Source organism: Pteropus vampyrus, unplaced genomic scaffold, assembly GCF_000151845.1.
Source record: "Pteropus vampyrus isolate Shadow unplaced genomic scaffold, Pvam_2.0 Scaffold482, whole genome shotgun sequence".
In the NCBI taxonomy this organism is placed as follows: domain Eukaryota; kingdom Metazoa; phylum Chordata; class Mammalia; order Chiroptera; family Pteropodidae; genus Pteropus; species Pteropus vampyrus.
In genome coordinates, this window is record NW_011889263.1 from 897,656 (window position 1) to 916,041 (window position 18,386).

Sequence of the window (18,386 nt, forward strand, 5' to 3'; positions counted from 1 at the left end):
TAGAGCCTATGTTGGGGGGTGGGGTGGGACAGTTCTGTAGTCCCTAAACCTAATTTCTGCGTGCCCTGTCTCCACCGCGTTGCATTGTGCTCTTATTCAGAAGCTTGTTCTGTATCCTTATAGTTTGCTGTTTGGAAAATCACCTTAATGCAAGTGAGTCAGAACAGGTGGACACAATGAAGAAATGTCATTTGGAATTGGAACTTCACAAGCAAACTTCATGCTGAGGCTTTCTGCTCTGGGAGGGTCTGAATTCTATTTCTTAGCATCTCTGTGTTTTTATCAGAGTCCATCTCAGAAGCAACGAAAAGAGAGACTTCCTCTTAAAAATTGTCATTTCTTTTGGACAACACACTCCTTAAGAAGAAGAACCATCTGTAGTAAAAGTCAGTATTTTGTCCAGGGAGGTTCTGCTCCATCCCTTTCAGATTTCAATTGTCTGTATAAAACCAACTCCAAAACACTTTTTAAAAGATTTTTATTTGTTCAAATCATGATCTTAAGGGTGATATTCTGGGCACAATTTTTTTCTTTGGTGCCATTTCTCTTACAATATCTGCTATCATGAATTGATGTAATGACTCAAACTTGAATGTCATTTACGCAAAAGACCAAAAGTTAAAAATACTGCTCTTCTCATTTTAATTCTGATAAACATCGATGAATTTATATAGAGGAAGGAAAAGGCCTATTTGCTATTCTAAAGACTTCTGATTCGACAATTGCAGATTCTAAACTAAATACCAGTTATCATGCTAAATACCTTCCCAATGTGGAAACCTCCTCTGCCACTCTGAATTTTAAGTGTCATTATCTCTGTTTTCCGGTGGTGAAATCGAGCAGTGCAGTAGTTAACAATTTGCCCCAGGTCACAAAACTAGGAAGTGACGAGGCCTGAATTCAAACCTCTGAATGTGAAGTTAAGAACTTTGAACAACCAGTGAGCAAATGGCCAAGCTTCAAACACAGGACCTCCCTGCAACCTGTCCATGGCGCCTTTGCAGCTGCTTTTATTGGAAGGAGTCAGACTTGTAGTTGCTCTAAGACAAAGATTTAATCTTTTCAGTCTCTTAGCCCAGAGCTCAGAAAACTGCCCAGCCCACTGCCTGATTTTACTGGAAATACAGTTTTATTTGCACACAGCTATGGCCTTTCATTTACATGATGTCTATGGCTGCCCTTATTCATTGTCAGAGCTGAGGAGTTACCATGAAGCCATCTGGCTCACAGCGTAAAATATTTACAATCCGGCCCTTTACAGAAAGCTTGCCAAACCTGAGTTAGACTCTTTCGGCTTCAAGCTAAGACAAAAGCATGTCGTAGCCCAAATTCTGGACTATCGGCCTGTGACTAACTGCAGGACCTTGCACTCGTTCGTCTTTGTGTCCTTCCAATTCAGCTGTTAGAGGGACATCAGAGAGCCATGAAATAGACTCACGTGTTTTGGACATTAGTCGTGAATAAAGGATCACTGCAATAGAGAACAGGAAATGCCTTCCTCATGCAGTCTTTGTTGGCAGCATCACGCATTCCTGGCCTTCTCCCCCTAGCCAGAAGCAAAAATGCTTTGAGTTATTATACTTCAATAGCTTTTAGAAAACCAGAAATGCCAGGGGTGTCTCTAAGTCTCTGTTACTTTGCTTTCTTCCCAAACTTCAAAAACAGTAGGTTCCGAGAGATCATGAGACTCTTCCTATTGCACACCAGGTCAACTGGGATAGCAAACAGCAGAGCCAAGAATAGGAGCCAACCGCTCCCGGGAATCCAGCTTTCCTAAATGCGTAAGGGCACAGGTCCTCTTTTAAAAGTCCTTAGAACTTGATACAATAAAAGTAGTGCCTGAGTTAAGTGTATTATTATTCTTGTTGTTCAGAGGTAATCCACAGATAGCATTGAGCTCTTCAAGGTAAAGATTTGTTCTCTTCTGTGTTCTCTTCCTGTTAACAGAGCCACAAAGCACCCTGGGGCCTCATGGCTTCAAGGTCCCCTTCCACGACTGGGAAGGGAGGCACCCTTTCTCCTTCAGTCCAGCCTTGTCTTCTTTCTCTTTAGAGACATAGGCCAAATAAGTAGCTCTCATTCCCCTGCGCGGACTCAAAGCCCCTTAGCGTAACCACTCTACTCTTGCCGCACATAAAATGTATATTTCTAAACAAATGTTCCTTTTCCAAGATTTTGTTTCCCCAAAAGACTAGCTGCAGAATAAGCCAGGTGCAGCCACTAAGGAGTGGAGGTATGGCACTGAACTTGCTCGCTTTGCAGGTCCTCTCCTCCTTCCCCTGGAGTTGCAGGGTCATGGCGAAGTCGCCAAGGCTCCCTGGGTGTGCCGTGTGCTCGGTGCCTGGCCACTGAAGAAGTGGCCTACGAAGGACCCGGAGAATTGCTCTGGTGCCCTGGGCCTGTCCTCTCTGCCTTCGGGCTTTCACCAGGAAGAGGATTTTCTAGAATTCGTTGTATATCCGAGAAACCTGATCATGTTTAGAACTCACAGAGGTAAATATAGGTCTGCAACTGAGTTTTATGTTTGGCCTGCAGTTGATTTGAAAACATATCATTTCATTATATGTTGATTTACAGCCTGAGAAAGAAACCATAGAAGTTATCTATTGCTACGTAACAAATTACAGCAAACTTAGTGGCTTAAAACGACATATGTTTATCTCACAGTTTCTGTAGATCAGGAGTCTGGGTACAGCTTCAGTAGGTCCTCTGCAGGGCTGTGATCAAGGTGTGGGTCAGGGCTGTGTCTTACCTGAGGCACGACTGGGGAAGGGTATGCTTCCAAGCTTGTGTGGTTATTAGCAGAAGTCCTCTTTATTGCGGGCTGTCAGACTGGCTGTTAGCTGGGGGCTGCCTTTATGATTTTCTCCATAGGGCAGCTCACAACATGGCCGCTGGCTTCATCAAAGCCAGCAAGGGAGAGAGTCCCCTAGCAAGGTGGACACTACAGTCTTATGTAATATATTTATGTACATATAACCATGTATATCCCATCACTTGACCATATTCTACTTGTTAGAATAGAATCACTGGGCCCACACTCAGGGGAGAGGATCACACAGGGTGTGGACATCAGGAGACAGGGATTTGGGACATTATAGAATCTGTCTACTAAATAAACCATCTTCTCTGGCAGGAAAAAGAAATTAGCAATTGGATTTCTTCTCTAACATCTCATTGTCCTTGCCCTTTGCTCTCTCAAAAGGATGAAGATGAGTTTGGATTGCCTTGAAATTATCTTTTATCCAACATAACTGTTGACTTAATCAGTTTCTCATAACCATATATAGTACCACTCACAGTCAAGTTTCTTTTGATTGCAAGAGAAACTTGTTCAGACTAACATGGTGGAAAGAGGAGAGTTTATTATAGAAATGTCTCAAGGAACCTAACAACTGGAAGGCCTCCAGAGATAAAGATATGATTGCTTCTCTGATTTTCTCTGCACGTGCCTAAAAATGGCTTTCCACTAAGTCCAAAGTTCCGTGTTCTCAGGTCAGGCCTCAGCAGATTCCCTTGTATGTTTGGATGCCAGGTTTAACTTCCCAGGAGCAAACCCGATTAGCCTAGCTTGGGTTAAATCTACCCAATCAGCTGTGGTGGGGGATGAGCCGGCTAAGTACAAATGCTGTGTCCTCTCAGAGGTTGGATGTTCTCACACAAGGGGATGGGTAGGGGCTAGGCAGATTCCCCAAACAGTTTTGACCACAGCCACAGATCAAATATAAAATGTCTAACCTGTTGGGCTTGCTTTCTGAGCTTTAGATGGTGATTGGAAGGATGAAGCCGGAGTTAGGCTTAAATCACAGGCTCTCAGAGGTGGGCGGGGAGCTGAAGGGCTGGCATGTGGAAGAGTGGTCAGCCCTCTGTGGTCAGCCCTCTGTGGCCCTCAAAGGCAGCAATAGGGTCAGTGGGTGCCAATGTCAGGGAAGTGGGTTTCGGCTTTATGTAAAGAACTTCCCGATGCTTAAATCCTGTCTCCTGTTATTCTCTTGTCCCCAAAAACCACACCATGATCTTGAAATGCCCTTCCCAGCCCACAGCTTTTATTCAAAATGTTTTACAAATACATTTGTAAGCATTTATTGCATTCATTCCCATGGGCAGAGAGACAAGATATCCCCTTTACAAATGGGAAAACAGAGGTAAGATAACTTGGACAGGGTCCCCAGAGCTAAAATCCAGGTCCCTTCCTGCCACCCTATCCAGTCTGGCTAATTTCCCTCCTCTCCCTAAGTCAGTTCTCTGAGCCCCACAGGAACTGGCCTGCATTTGGAATCATTATAAAATGATCTCTTCATATCTCAGGCTGATGTTTTGATGCCATCACCTACTCTGTGTATGAGTAAAAAGAGCGAGGTTCTACACATCCCTTGAAAGCCAAGGCTTCTTACACTCCCCTTCCCAAAATATTACTCACAGGTGGCATTTTGTGGCTTCTCAATCACTATTTATTTGGGTGCAAGACAAGGACTTGAGCAAAATCCAGCTGTTGCAAGCAAGATGACTGGGGCTGAAAGCAGCTCCATCTCATTGCTCAGGATCCATGAATGTGCCTCTGCCCTTTCCCCGCTTCCTCTGCTTTGCTCCTCCTCATCCAGCTCAAGGGTAGCCCTCACAGGGATCTCACTGACCCTCACTCTTGCCTACTCACAAACACCTCGCCCTCATTAAAGATCCCTCCGAGTTCCCATAACCCTTACATTTAATGCATACAACCCAACCAGTATAGCTCAGAAGTTAAGGCAACAGCTTTAGCATTAGCAGATGGAAGTCAAATTCTCCACCCCTCACTAGCTGTGTGACGTTGAACCAGTTATTTAACTCCTCTGGGCTTGTCTCCTCATCTACAAAATGGGAATGATAGCATATCTCTCTCTTGGGAGCAGCGTTCCCTAAGATAACACATGTTAGTAGTAAGCACTATGATCCTTGGTAAGTAATGAGCATTCGGTACGCAACATCATAATTGCACGAGGTTGTCATCATTTCTCACACCGCCCTTGATAAATTGCCACTTGATATGTCTGCCTCATCAATGAAAAAAGGGTATGTCCTTTACTCAGGAACCCCGGAGGCCTGGCACCTGATAAACAGTTGTTGAATAAACAAATGAACATACAGATTCTGTTAAGCCATACAAGGCATAAAAGTAAATTCAAAAGCCGCTCCTCTGAACAGAAAGCACAACCAGGTTGCTCTGAAGACTCTTAAGGCAGGGACTTGCTCACTTCTTCTGTAAAAGGGACAGAAAGAAAATATTTTAGGCTCTGTAGTCCATACATTGTCTGTTGCAACCATTCAATTCTGCCATTGTAGTGGGAAAGAGACCATAGATAAAAAGTAAATAAACGGACTTAGTTCTATTACAATAAAATTTTATTTATGGGCACTAAAATTTGAACTTATTTTTATAAATCATAAAATGTTATTCTTTTGATTTTTTCCCCCAACTATTTACAAGTGGAAAAACAGATTTAGCTCCTTAGCGGTTCAAAAGCAGGGTGCTAGTTAGGTTTGGCCCGCACAGGCTGTACCTTGCCCAACCACACCCTCCACGGTCTCGGCAGCAGAGACTGAGCTCCTGGGAGGGCGCTGTCAGGGATGCGGGCCTCGGATTGGGTCAGGCAGAGTGGGCGGGGTAGGAGGTGGGGCATCGTGGTGTGTGCCCTGTTGGAAGAGGCGGGCCTGGATTGGTCCACTCCGGCACGTGACGTATTCGGCACTCAGCCTATCAGTATGGCGCTACCTCCTCGCCCCGCCTCACGCAGGCGTCCCCGTCACGCGGGGAGTGCGCCACGCCCCCTTGCGTTCCCAGCACCACTTCCGGGCACGGGCGCTGCGTGACGTCAGGAGGAGGGCAGGTAAGTGGTGGCTGATGGAGGGGCGGGCAAGCCGGGGAGGACCGGGGGTCAGGCCCCTGCCTCACCGGACCTCGGAGCCGCCAGATGGGGACTGCGTGCCGGGGGCCGCGGGGTTCTGCAGTAGCAAGCCTGCTATCCGGAGCCAGCCCAGATCCCGTCACGACCGCCGAACGAAGTCCCCGGCTCCGGCCGTGACCCCAGACTCAGCCCTGGCCCATATTATGCCTGAAGGGCCCTTCGATTTACCTCATCTGAAAAATTGGACCAGTAAGCTCCTACCTCTCAGGGCCGTGGTGAAGATTGTTTTTAAATGACGCTAGTAAAACGGTGAACATGAGAAATAATCAAAACTACTGACGTTTAAATCGATGTCAAGTGCTGTTCTGAAATCCTTATTTAATTACTGAGTCTTGACAGCAGCACTATCAGGTCGATACTTTTGTAAACCCCATTTTACAGATGAGCAAACTGAGGCCCAGAGAGGGTAAGTACCTTGCTCACAAAGTCAAGCCGCTACCAAGGAGTATGCCCTGGACAAATGGAGTCTATAATTACTCTTGACACCAAGGACAAGAAATGTCTATACATTCCCCCTAGAGCCTCAGCTATACCATTCACTGGGTGGTAAAACCATGTTAAGATGCCCGTGGACCTGTAAATGGAGTACTTACTTGTGTGCAAGCAGTTCCCACTGTGTTATTTTCATCCAAAGCAACCCCAGAAAGTCAGTCCTATTGCCCTCATCTATTCTTTACAGGTCAGGAAATATAAGTTCCGAGAAGCTCAGACACTGGTCAAGGTCACCTAGTGAGTGAGAAGTAAAGCTGGGATTCAAGCTCAAGGGTCTGTGACCCCAAAGCCTGGGTGGATACTTAGCTATTTTGTTGGCAAAAGCATTTTTAGGTTGGAAGGGACTTTAGGAAAATCTGATCCTGTGGCACACTTTACAGATAGAGGGCCCAAGATGGAAAGAGATTCCATGGGCAATGGAAACAGTTTACATCTGGGGTTTTGCACCCCAGCTCTGCCTCCCCATCAGCTTCTTATCTTGGGCAAGTTACTTAAGCCCCCATGTCAACTGGAGATCATAGTGCATAATACAGAATAAATGAGGCAATGATGTCAGACTCAGTGCAGTGCCTGCCACAGTAACTGTGAGCGCACAATGAAATTGGCACGAACAATTTGATCAAGCTTCCTGTCTTGCACAGGAAGCCAGCAGACTATACCTACAAGCCAAAACCAGCCTGCCTCCTGATCTTTTATAGACCACCAGCTAAAAGTGGTATTAATGTCTTAAATGGAGGAAAATCAAAAGGAGAATACTATTTTGTGACAGGTGACAATCATGTGGAATGCAAATTTCAGTGTCTCCAAAGTTTTATTGGAGTACAGCCACACCCATTCATTTACATATTATCTATAGCTGCTTTCTAGCTATGATGGGCAGAGTTGAGCTGTTCAGAGACAGTCTGGTCCACAAAGCTAGGATTATTTACTTTATGTCCCTTAACAGAAAATGTGCCAATCCCCATTCTAGAATACCTTTCACTTACTCATAGTGTCTCTCTTTAAAGTAGAACTTTCTTTAATTTGACCTGAAAGTCCTCCAAACATGCAGGGGGCAGGGGATGTTCCACTCCCATTTTAAGGAGTCCCTGCATTTGATAACCTGCGTCACCTGCACTGATTCTTATAGAACCTCAATCAGTCACTAGTGGTTCATCCCTCAGCATTTATCAAAGGCCAGGCATTGTCCTAGGTGCAAGAGATACCGCGTGGTGAGACCGGGCGGAGGAGACAGTGTAGACAAGTAAACGAGACACAGTGATGTGATAGGAACTCTAGGGGATAAGTGACTTAGATCAGGTGGTTGGACAAGGCCTCTGACAGAGGTGATCTTTGAGCTAAGACCTATGACAAAGACCAGACAGATGGTGGAGGAGCATTCAGGGCAGTTGACCTGTACCTGCTGAGCCTCTGAAGGCATCCAGGAAGCCACTGTGACTGGAACAGAGTGAGCACAAGGGAGAGGGGTGAGAGGGAGGCCCGGGCCTCATAGGCCACGTGGAAAAATTTGACATGATTCTCAAAGCAATGGGAATCACCAGAGGGATTTAAGCAGGAGAGCAATGTTTCAGATTTGTTTGTTAAGAGATCCTCCTGGCCCCTGTAGGAAGAACAGACAGTAGGAGTCAAGGGCAGAGACCAGAGAGGGGTGACTGCCCTTGTCCAGGTGAGCTGTGGTGGAGGCTGCAGAGGGGAGAGAAATGTCAACTATGAATATATGTTGGATGGGGAGTGGAAAGGACTGTCTCAGAACAGACAAATGCCGCCCTTTGGATGCCTCCTCCACCCGGAAGAAGGCTCTCTGAGTCGCATCTTTGCAGGGAAGCTGAGGACCCTCCGCCAGGCTCCCCAGGAGGGTGGGACTGGGCAATGGGTCAACACAGCACAGTCGGTGACACTGTTTTGTCGTCTTTTCAGATTGGCTGCATTGAGGGTGAGGACCAGTAGGCAGTTTCCAAGATGGTGAGTAGACTGGCTTGTGTTCCTTGAGGTTCTCTTCTGGTCTTCATCAACCCCCGCAGTAGCCCCTTCATCCCCTAAAGTCCCCTCCCAACCTCCGAGCTCTAAGATAGTATTTTCAAAGTCTGGATATATGATCTTTTGGTGCAGTGGTTCTCAAATTTAGCTACACACTAAAATCACCCAGGAAGCTTTTTTCTTTTTTGATTTTTTTTAATGAGATGAAATTCACATAACATAAAATTAACCACTTTAAAATGTATGATTCTGTAGCATCTAGCACATTCATAATGTTTCGCAACCATCGCCTCTTTCTAGTTCCAAAACATTTCTGTCACCCCAAAAGGAAACTCTGTCCCCATTAGCACTCACTCCCCATCCCCCTGCTCAAGCCCCTGGCACCCACCAATATGCTTCCTGTCTGGATTTGCCTGTTTTGGATATTTCATATGCATGGACTCAGACACCATGTGGCTTTTTGTGGCTTCTTTCACTTAACAACGTCTTTAAGGTTCATCCATGTGTTGGCATGTGTCAGAGCTTCGTTCCTTTTTATGGCGGAATAATATTCCATTGGATGGATGGACCACATTTTGTTTACCTATTTATCCATTGATGGGCATTGCATTGTTTTTACCTTTTAGCTGTTGTGAATAATATTGCTGTGAACTTGTGTATACAAGGATTTGTTTAAACACATGTTTTCCAGGTTACTTTTTATAAGCCCAGTGTCCAGGCACCACTCCCCAGAGCAGGTCCTCTGTCAGGAGTTTTCTGGGAGTGGATCCAGTCCTCAGTATTTTAGAAACTCCTCAGGAGGTTATAATGTGCAGCCCAGTTTGAGACCCACTGCTTTGCTGGGTCGTTCAGTCAACTCAGTGAGTGGTTGCCAGCATTTAAAAAGAGACTCCCAGCCAGGGTAAGTGTTCGTTCATGGAACCTGTTCCTTGATGTATTATGAGTATATTTGCACCATTTGCAATGTTAAATATGTCTTATTATACATCATGGTCCAAAACAAAAACTGGAAGAAAAAAAAAAAAACAAAAAAAACTGAAAGCCATTGCTCTAAGAGAGTCAAACCCTCATGGAATTTTCCTCGACAATGACAGTGGGTTTTCTCCCAGGTCACCAGTTCTTGATTAGGCATGGAACCCAGGGCCATCCTCTATGATGTCCCTCAGTCTCCCTCATCCAAGTCCCCGCCCGTTGAGGTTGCACAACTAGGTCTCCTGTGGGGCCCTCTCTAAGTCACGTCTCTTTTCTGCTTTCCAGGGTGAAAGGAAAGGTGTAAACAAGTACTACCCTCCGGATTTCAACCCTGAAAAGGTAAGGGGCAGGCTCCCTTCTCCGTGTCCATGACGGCAAAGAGACCCCACAGGGCAGGGGCCATAGGCACCTCGTCCAGGTCGGAGCCACACTGCAGAAGCATGGGCGACCCTGAGGTCTCTCTGCCTGGCACTTTGCACACGAGTCTCAGGGCAGTCTTTATTCCCAGTGGTAGCTGTGGCTCTTGTTAGTGACCTTGTACTCTGCGCCCAGCTTGATGTGTTTCCAGCAGAGCTCAGGATGGGATCCAGCACTTGCTCTGGGTCAGATCCCCGTGCTCTCCTGGCTCCAGCTCCTCCAGCCTCCTCGTACCCTCTGATGTTCCCTCTGCCTGGAACCTCTTACTCTTTTTAACCACAAGGCTCCTTTCCTGCCTTTAGGTCTCTTCTCACAGAGGACCTCCCTGAACACTGTCTCGTTCTCTGTCTCATCACCTAGTACTTTATTTCTCTTCATAGCCCTTGTAAGTCCCTGATGTATTGTCCATATACTTGAGTATTGTCCGTATCCCCCTATAGAACATTTAGTCCACTAGGTCAGGGACAGTCATCTGCCTTGTTCACAGCTGTGTCACTACACTGTAAGCACTCAGTAAGGCCTGAATGAATCAATGCATCCTGGCTTCATGGCCCCAGCACATGGTTCAGCCTCTCTATGCCGTAGTTTCTCCATATGTCAAAGGAAAAAACAACCTGTCCTCACAGAATTGTTAGGGGATTAAAATTAGATGACATACATAAAATACCCAGTAAACATTTGCCAATATTGTCATCTCACCTAATTCTCCCCCACAGCACCTGGAGGTAATTACAGTCTAGTTGACAGGGTAAACAGTCTCAGAAAGGCAAAAGGTGAGGTCACTACCCAGGGCCAGGTGACTTTCAGTCCCTAAGTGGGAGAGAAAAGATTCAAACTCATGTATTCTTGTGTCCCACTGGCTTCACCAGGGCCTCTGTGCCTTCCATCTTGCTGTGAACACCCCTGGTAGGTCATAAGAAAGAGACCTCTCGGCCCATGTGAGAGCACGAGCTTGCCCTGGCCAGGAGCTAACCTTGTCCCTCCTTTCTGCACAGCATGGCTCTCTCAACCGATACCACAAAAGCCACCCACTTCGGGAGCGGGCTCGGAAGCTGTCCCAGGGCATCCTCATCATCAGGTAAGGCCTAAGGATACCTGTCCCTTGTGTCACCTGGCCTCAATCTCAAGGAGAATTCAAGGCAATGATATGCCCAGTGCTGTAGGGTCCTAACTCTGTAAAGCAGAAAGTCACCATATCAGTCAGCTGTTGCCACGCAACAAAATGGTAAGCACGTATTATTGCTCACAAGTCTGCTGGCTCGGGCTGGCTTGGCTGACCTGGGCCAGGCTCTCTCGCGTGTTTGGGAGTCTGCTGACTGGGGACTGGCTGGTCCAGCATGGCCTTGGCTGGCATGACTGGGCTCCGCACCATGAGTCTCATCCTCCAGCCGGCCAGCCTGGGCTTGTTCGTATGACAGCATCAGGTTCCAAAAGAGAGCAGAGGTGCACCACCACTCTGTCTCATTGATTTTTCAAAACAAGTTGTGATGCGGGGCATGGGACAGGAACTGCTGCAGAGTCTCACTGCAGAGGGCACAGATATGGGGAGGATAGAGTCACAGCCATTACTGCAGTTGAGCCAGGATGATGGCGCCTCCCTTGGGGTTCTCTTGTTTCTTGCCAGTGCTCCGTGGCAGGAAGCAGAAGCCATCCGTGTGTCCCTGGGAAGGGCAAACCCTTTACTCTTTCTTTCTCTCCCTCGTGAACTCATAAACTCATACCTCAGTCTCTAGTGTCCACCCAGGACCTAAGCAGAGGCTCCAGTGACATAATCATCAGAGGTGGGAGCTTCTATAGAAAAGGAGTCAAGAGCAAGTCCCAGCTGTGACCTCGAGAGGCACAGAGCTGAAGGTCACCTCAGGACTCCCTCTGTGTGTCCGTGCTCCAGAGCCGACCAAGCCCACCTGTGTGTGCCACCCCGTCCACGCTGATAGCCGAGCTCTCACCCACTCTGTGCAGTGTCTTTAATTCACCTCATTATTTTTTACTTAAGGTTTTATGTTAAAAGAGAAGCTCTATCACTGCCATTCAAGGAAAACCAGAATCACATGTTATATATAGAACTGTAAAAAAATATCCAGTGACGGTACATACAGCCACTTGACTAACTCAAATAGACAGCAGTGCTCCCTACGGCCTGCTTCCTCCTCTGTTCCAGGCTGTTTAGCTGCCGTGGTGAGACATGGAAGACATGGCAGCGCCCTCAGAGACTCCCCGCAGACTGGGTCAGCCAGCTGGAGAGCAGCAGGCTGGGACAGGGCCGGCCATGGGAACAGTTCGCCCACCATTCTCTATCCTCCCCATGTGTGCACCCTTTGCAGTGCAGCTGTGGCTGCAGTTTGGGATATGGAGACCAAGCAAGAGCCCAGTGGACAGGGGCAGATAAGCTGTTTTCTGTTTGTTTAGATTTGAGATGCCATATAACATCTGGTGTGATGGCTGCAAGAACCACATCGGCATGGGTAAGCGTCTGCCCACCCCTGTTCCCACGCACCCACCATTCAGTTTCGCAGACACTGAAACCCCATAACCGCCAGCGTTGTCTCCACCAGGGGCTGCTAATCAGGAGTCAGGGGAAGGGGAGATGGCGCCCCAAGTGACTGGTGGGCTGCAGATGCTTCCTTTCAGAGAGCAGTGAAGAGGCTGGGCTCTGGGTTTGCTTCCTAGCTGGGAGAGCCAGGGCAAGCAGCTGAGCCTCTGTGTGCCTCAGTTTACCCATCTGTAAAATTCGGATGGTTTGAATGTCCACCTGTGTGACATATAAAGTGTTTAGCATACAGTACATGGCATACAGGAAGGCTCAATCTGCTGCCATCACTGTCTTTATGCAGTTACTGTTAGCATTCAGACCCCTGACTATGCCACAGGTATAGTCACAGATAAACAGATAAACAGACAGGCAGGCATGGGTCCAAGGCCATGCTCAGCAGTGGCGTGACCTCAGGCTGGTGACTCAACCCTCCCAACTTCGTTTCCTCCTCTGGGGTTTTCACAGTGTACCCCTCAGCTCCTCACGCAGTGCTTGAGCCAGGGCGGCAGCTCACTCTGTAACAGAAGCTGGTGCCTCAGCCAGAGAGTCCAGTCCTTCTCATGGGGGCTGAGGAAATGCAAGAGGTGGAGGCCAGGCCATCGCACTGCTGAGGACGACGAGGGAGCCCCCATCACATCCTCCTGATCAGGCCCAGCCAAGGGCATCTGCCCCAAAGGCCACTAGGCACTCAGAGGACAAAAAGTGAGGCTTGGCCTGACGTTGGTCACCCTCAGGCCCATGAATGGAAGCAGCCACCCAGGGAAGGAAAACCCGAGCCAGGCCACACCACCTGTTGGCCCAAGCTGTTTTTCTAGTTTCTTCTTTTTCCGCTGATGAGCAACATCAGACAGAGTCAAGAATATGTATCATCTAACCAGCAAAATAATTTTTTAAAAAACCTATACATTCTCTTAGAAAAATAATAAATCCAACCCTTTTTGAGAGCTTGCTGAGCCAGGCCCTGTTCTAAGCAATCATGTGTATTTTTAACTCCTGTAGTTCTCACAGCAGCCCTGTGTAGTAGGTGTTATAATCATCCCTATTACATAAATGGGGAAACTGAGGCCAGAGTGGTGAGGCTGCTGGCCTGAGCGCTCACAGCTGGTTGATGGTGGAGTCAGGATTCGAACCCAAGCTATCCAGCTTCCGCCCACCCTCTTCTGTGGCCGGAGCACGTGTCACACAGCCTGAACATGGTTCTGCCCTCCCTTGAATTTCAGTGCCCTCCTAAGGTGCCTCCCTTGCAGGGGAGCAGAATACCACCCTGTCTGCCTCCCATCCAGGGAAAAGACACCGGGGTGGCCTGAGCTCAAGCCTCCACTCTCTCCCTCTCCACCCAGGTGTTCGTTACAATGCAGAAAAGAAGAAGGTTGGCAATTACTACACGACCCCGATCTACAGGTAGAAGCAGCCTGGCAGGTGTCTCAGGGACACGGGTGGCCACAGGGTGAATGGGCTACAAAGGAATCTGAGTGGGAGCAGAGCTTGTACCCTCTTCCTGATGGCTATTCCCTGTAGGCTTGTCCCGGAAACCGTCCTGGTCTGTCAATCAGGATACATTCCTCTGCCTAGAAAACTCCATGGCTCCCACCTTCCTCAGAGGAAAAGCCTAAGTCCTCCCCATGGCCCACAAGGCCCCACCCACTCTGCTCTGCCCCCTGCCTGCCCTCACCTCCTCCCATTCTCCCCTCACTCACTCTACCCCAGCCACGTGGCCTCCTTACTGTCCCTCGCCCTACAGAGGCTCCCAACCTCTGTCCTCTGCCTAGAACACTAGTCTTCCCCAGACATCTACGAGGCTCCATCCCTCACCTCAGATTTCTACTCCAACACTGCCTCTCAGGCCTCTTCTAAAGTGGTGAGCACCACCAGACACTGTGATTGCTTGTGCCTTTGCTGCCCACATGGCCCCTGCTCAAACGTTAGTTCTTCTAAGAGCAGGTTGGCTGGATTCACTGCCATATCCATGGCAGCTGGTGCCAAGCCTGCTACAGAGAAGCCTAGCTCAGGAGAGTTTGGTGAGTGAGTGAATGAATGAATGAATGAACAAGCAAACTCTAGGCAGAAGGTCAGTTCTGGAGTGACAGGATCACATCTGTCTTCCCCATGGCCGTAACCCTAGATACGGTGCCTGACATGTAGTAGGTGCTCAGTGAACACTTGTTGAATGACACACAGGTGGAAGGAAGCAGGCAGGGGTCACAAGGTAGCCTGGGGGAGTCTGATTTCTGCCCACCACCCAGGTTCCGGATGAAATGCCACCTCTGCGTCAACTACATCGAGATGCAGACAGACCCTGCCAACTGTGACTATGTGATTGTGAGTGGCGCCCAGCGCAAGGAGGAGCGCTGGGACATGGCAGACAATGAGCAGGTGCTGACGACAGGTGAGCGCCGCGGGCAGCTGTGAAGCCGGCCCTGACCCCACCCTGAGGCTGAGCCAGGGCCTCGAAGGCCCAGCCACACTCTCACCCTTGCAGAGCATGAGAAGAAGCAGAAGCTGGAGACGGATGCCATGTTCCGCCTGGAGCATGGAGAGGCCGACCGGAGCACGCTCAGGAAGGCCCTCCCCACCCTGAGCCACATCCAGGAGGCCCAGAGCGCCTGGAAGGATGACTTCGCCCTCAACAGCATGCTACGGAAAAGGTTCCGGGTGAGTGGGCTCTGGCCTGGGGTCAGGACCACAGGCGGTCAGGGGGCACCTGGTGTCGCCAACGTTGTAGGGTCCAGCCTTCACCCCACCACATCCTAGCTGCAAGCATGTTATTTCACCCTCTGCGCCTCTCCCCATCTGCATTGTGGGGATGTAACAGTGCCCATGGGAGGCACCTAGCCCAGCGGCTGTTACTAAGCACGTAGCCCCTTCCTGTGGGGAACCTCAAGCTGGGGTACAGTGAGGTCTGGTCCTGCTGTGGACCTCGGGTGGAGGCCCGCAGGACACCGACCTACTACTCAGCTCCCAACACACATTTCATGGGCCCCCTTGGCCATCCCAAAATGAAATCCAGATATTATCCACCTGCCCCCAAATAATTTCTAAAATCATCCCTGCCATGCTCTGCGATAGAAAAAAAGGGAAAATCATTCATTTATTAAAAAAATGTAGTAGTACATGTTTCAGTCTGTGCTTCCTTGTGCAAGACGCTTGTGCCCGCGTGGAGAGTCACTGAGGGCGCAGGTGTAGATGCCAACTCACACCCTGTGTGTCTTGATCCTGATTCAAGGATACCCTGGGGGTGTTACAGTCAGTGACCACAATGGCTACTGAAGATGTGCCAGAAATACTTGGTGAAGCTATGTCACAAAGAGTTGGGGTTCAAATGAGTGTAATATAGACAGGTTTATCACCCTCACAGACGTCTGGCAGGGCACTGTTAAGTCCTGCGGGCTGTGAGCATCTTCTCCCTCTTCTCTTGCATTGTGGGGTGGCCTGTACCCCTGGACACTGCAAATAGCCCAGGCAGGAGCATCTTGGGCGACTCCACAGGCTACCCTATAGCTCCCATATCTTCCTGTCTCCTTTTCTGATCATTCCATGGTCATTATTATTAGCGGTAAAATTACTCGTTTTCTTACTAATGATTTGTACTGAAAGTGTATTTCTTCAGCCAGGCCTGTGCCCTGAGCTATGTGCCCCCTGCCTTCTGGGTGTCTCCACATGGGAGGTCTAAGGACCCTCAAACATAACATCTCAAGGAACCCACATCAGTCCCTAACTTCCCCTGCCCACATCCTCCCTTCTGGATAAAGAAGGCACTTGTCCTCCCATGTACCAAGTCCCCAAAGCCTGAAATTGGCCCTGATTACCCCTCCCATCTCCTCTTAGTAATGCTGTCAGCCTCTACCTTCAGATGATGTCTAGTATCTGGCTACTTCCACTGCCCTCATCATCTCCTGCCTGGACCAGCACAGTCCCTTGGCCTGGGCTCCATGCATTCACCCTCCCACCCGCCACAGCCACCAGGGAGTATCTCAACACCTGAGTCGGATCACCTTGCCCCTCTGCTCAGAACCCTCTGTGGCTCCCACTAACATGAAGTAGAAGCCATAGTCCTCTCTGTGGGCTTGAATGAACTCCTCTTTCCCCTCACTCACTCTGCTCTAGCCACACTGGCCTCACTGTCCCTCAGCCACTCCAAGCATGCTTCTGCCTCGTTTGTTCTTGGAATCCCTATTAGGATGGCTTTTGCACAGGCTGTTTTCCCACCTTAGAACAGTCTTCTACCAGATACCCACATGGCTCCCTCATTCAGATGTCTTTTCTCAAACATGGTCTCAGAGAGACAGTCCCTGACCCTCCTCTCCATCCCAGGTCATATTTAACGTTGAGCCCTACCCACGCCCTGCCCGCTTCCCAGCATTCTTTTTCTCCTGACCACTGTTATCTTTCTCGCCCACTAGAATGTCACGACCTCCATGAGGGAAAGGGATTTTGTCTGCTCTCTGCTGTGTTCCCAGTGTCTAGAACAAGGTGTAGGACAAGATGGGCATGCTGTAAATAATTGTGGAATGAATGAATGAAGAACTGAACAGTGGTGTTAATTACGATTAATGACGTATTAATGACGATTGATTGCTCCTCTTATTTGTTAAGCATCTTCTGTGCCCTGGCTATTATTTGAGACTCTTTTTCTCCCACAAGCTTAGAAAGGAGGAAATGCAGACCCGGAGAGCTGGAGCGATGCCCCCGGGGTCAGCGGGCATGGAGGAGGCAGAGCTTTGACACCCACCATCCCTTCCCTCAACAGGAAAAGAAAAAAGCCCTGCAGGAGGAGGAGGAGAGAGACCAGGCGCTGCAGGCTAAAGCGAGCTTGGCCATCCCACTGGTGCCCGAGACAGAGGACGACCGCAAACTGGCCGCTCTGCTCACGTTCCACACCCTGGACTGTGCGTGGGGATGGTGGGCACAGGCTTAGGGTGGGGGTAGTTGGGGGTCCCAGCTGTGAATGGACCATGGCAGATCCAGGCAGGGGGTGGCTCTGGACCTCCATCCCCCTTCTCTGCCTCTCCCCAGCATACGAAGACAAGCAGAAACTCAAGCGGACAGAGATCATCAGCCGTTCCTGGTTCCCCTCCGCCTTGGGACCCGGTGCCAGCAGCAGCAGCAGCAGCAAAGCCAGCAGCGTCCTGAAGAAGCTGGCCCAGAACCGCAGATCTGTGCCTCCCGGCTCCCCCATCACCGTGGGGAACCTGGGTATCGTGCGAAGGCTGTCCCGGGAGGTCTCAGAGAGCCCCCAGCATCTGGCCGACACCCACAAGTCTGGGGACCCACAGGTGTCAGAGGGCACCACCCAGGACAGGCCCACATCCCCTCGAGACTGCTCTCAGGACATAGCCAAGACCTCCAAGACCAGCAGGCCTCAGGGACAGGATGGGAGCTCTCAGGACAGGCCCCAGTCCCCACCAGGCTCTTCTCAGGAGGCACCTGTCCCTCCAGACATGCCACAGCCATGTACCCTCAGGTCCTCCCTTGTGGCTGACTACTCAGACTCAGAGAGCGAGTGAGTGAGCATGGCGACTGGACCCCCTCCAGAGGCCGAGGCACGTGCAGGGGGCCCCTCACAGACTGTAGCCTGACTCGCCCACCAGCCCTTGGAAAGTTTAGACACCGCCCCCTCCCCAGACCTCGCCTTTCCGCAGTGATGGAGTTGTTATTTATTGGGTCCTGGAGACGATGTGTGTGCCTTGTAGGACCCCCGAAATTAAAGCCCTGCTTCTTTGCCCCTGCCTCGGGTTACTAGATGGGCCCAGGGGCTGTCCCCATCCCCTACCCCGCCACCCAACCAAGCTTGACAGGCCACTAGCAAATGGTGATGCTGGGGCTACAACTATGACCACAGCCATGGCCCTTACCCAGTGTGGTTAGGGTTTCATGGTAGTGGCTCAGGTCAGCCTGCAATCGGGGCAGACTTCCCAGAGGAGGTGGCACAGACTGGGCGTGAGGGGCAGCAGGAACCATGCAGGGAGACCAGGACTGGGGGTCATGTGGGGTGCCCATGCAGGTGTGAACTGTTCATTGTCCCCTAAGAAAGATCACGAAAAAGGCCCTAGTGAGTT

General features: G+C 49.6%; 1 protein-coding gene across 2 annotated transcripts; it reads left to right on the forward strand.

Annotated features, from left to right (window-relative positions):
* Positions 1–5,797: 5,797 nt before the first annotated feature.
* Positions 5,798–18,375, forward strand: CCDC130 (coiled-coil domain containing 130). 2 transcript variants are annotated; one of them, XM_011382560.2, is made up of 10 exons: positions 5,798–5,864; positions 8,352–8,396; positions 9,669–9,722; positions 10,796–10,878; positions 12,207–12,262; positions 13,671–13,731; positions 14,574–14,716; positions 14,810–14,982; positions 17,078–17,216; positions 17,344–18,375. In XM_011382560.2, exons 2-10 carry the CDS (start codon positions 8,394–8,396, stop codon positions 17,832–17,834), a joined length of 1,203 nt encoding a protein of 400 aa, XP_011380862.1. In that variant the 5' UTR covers positions 5,798–5,864; positions 8,352–8,393; the 3' UTR covers positions 17,835–18,375. The 2 variants fall into 2 exon arrangements, with proteins under 2 accessions (XP_011380862.1, XP_011380864.1); XM_011382562.2 differs by lacking the exon at positions 5,798–5,864 and adding an exon at positions 5,883–6,131.
* Positions 18,376–18,386: the final 11 nt, after the last annotated feature.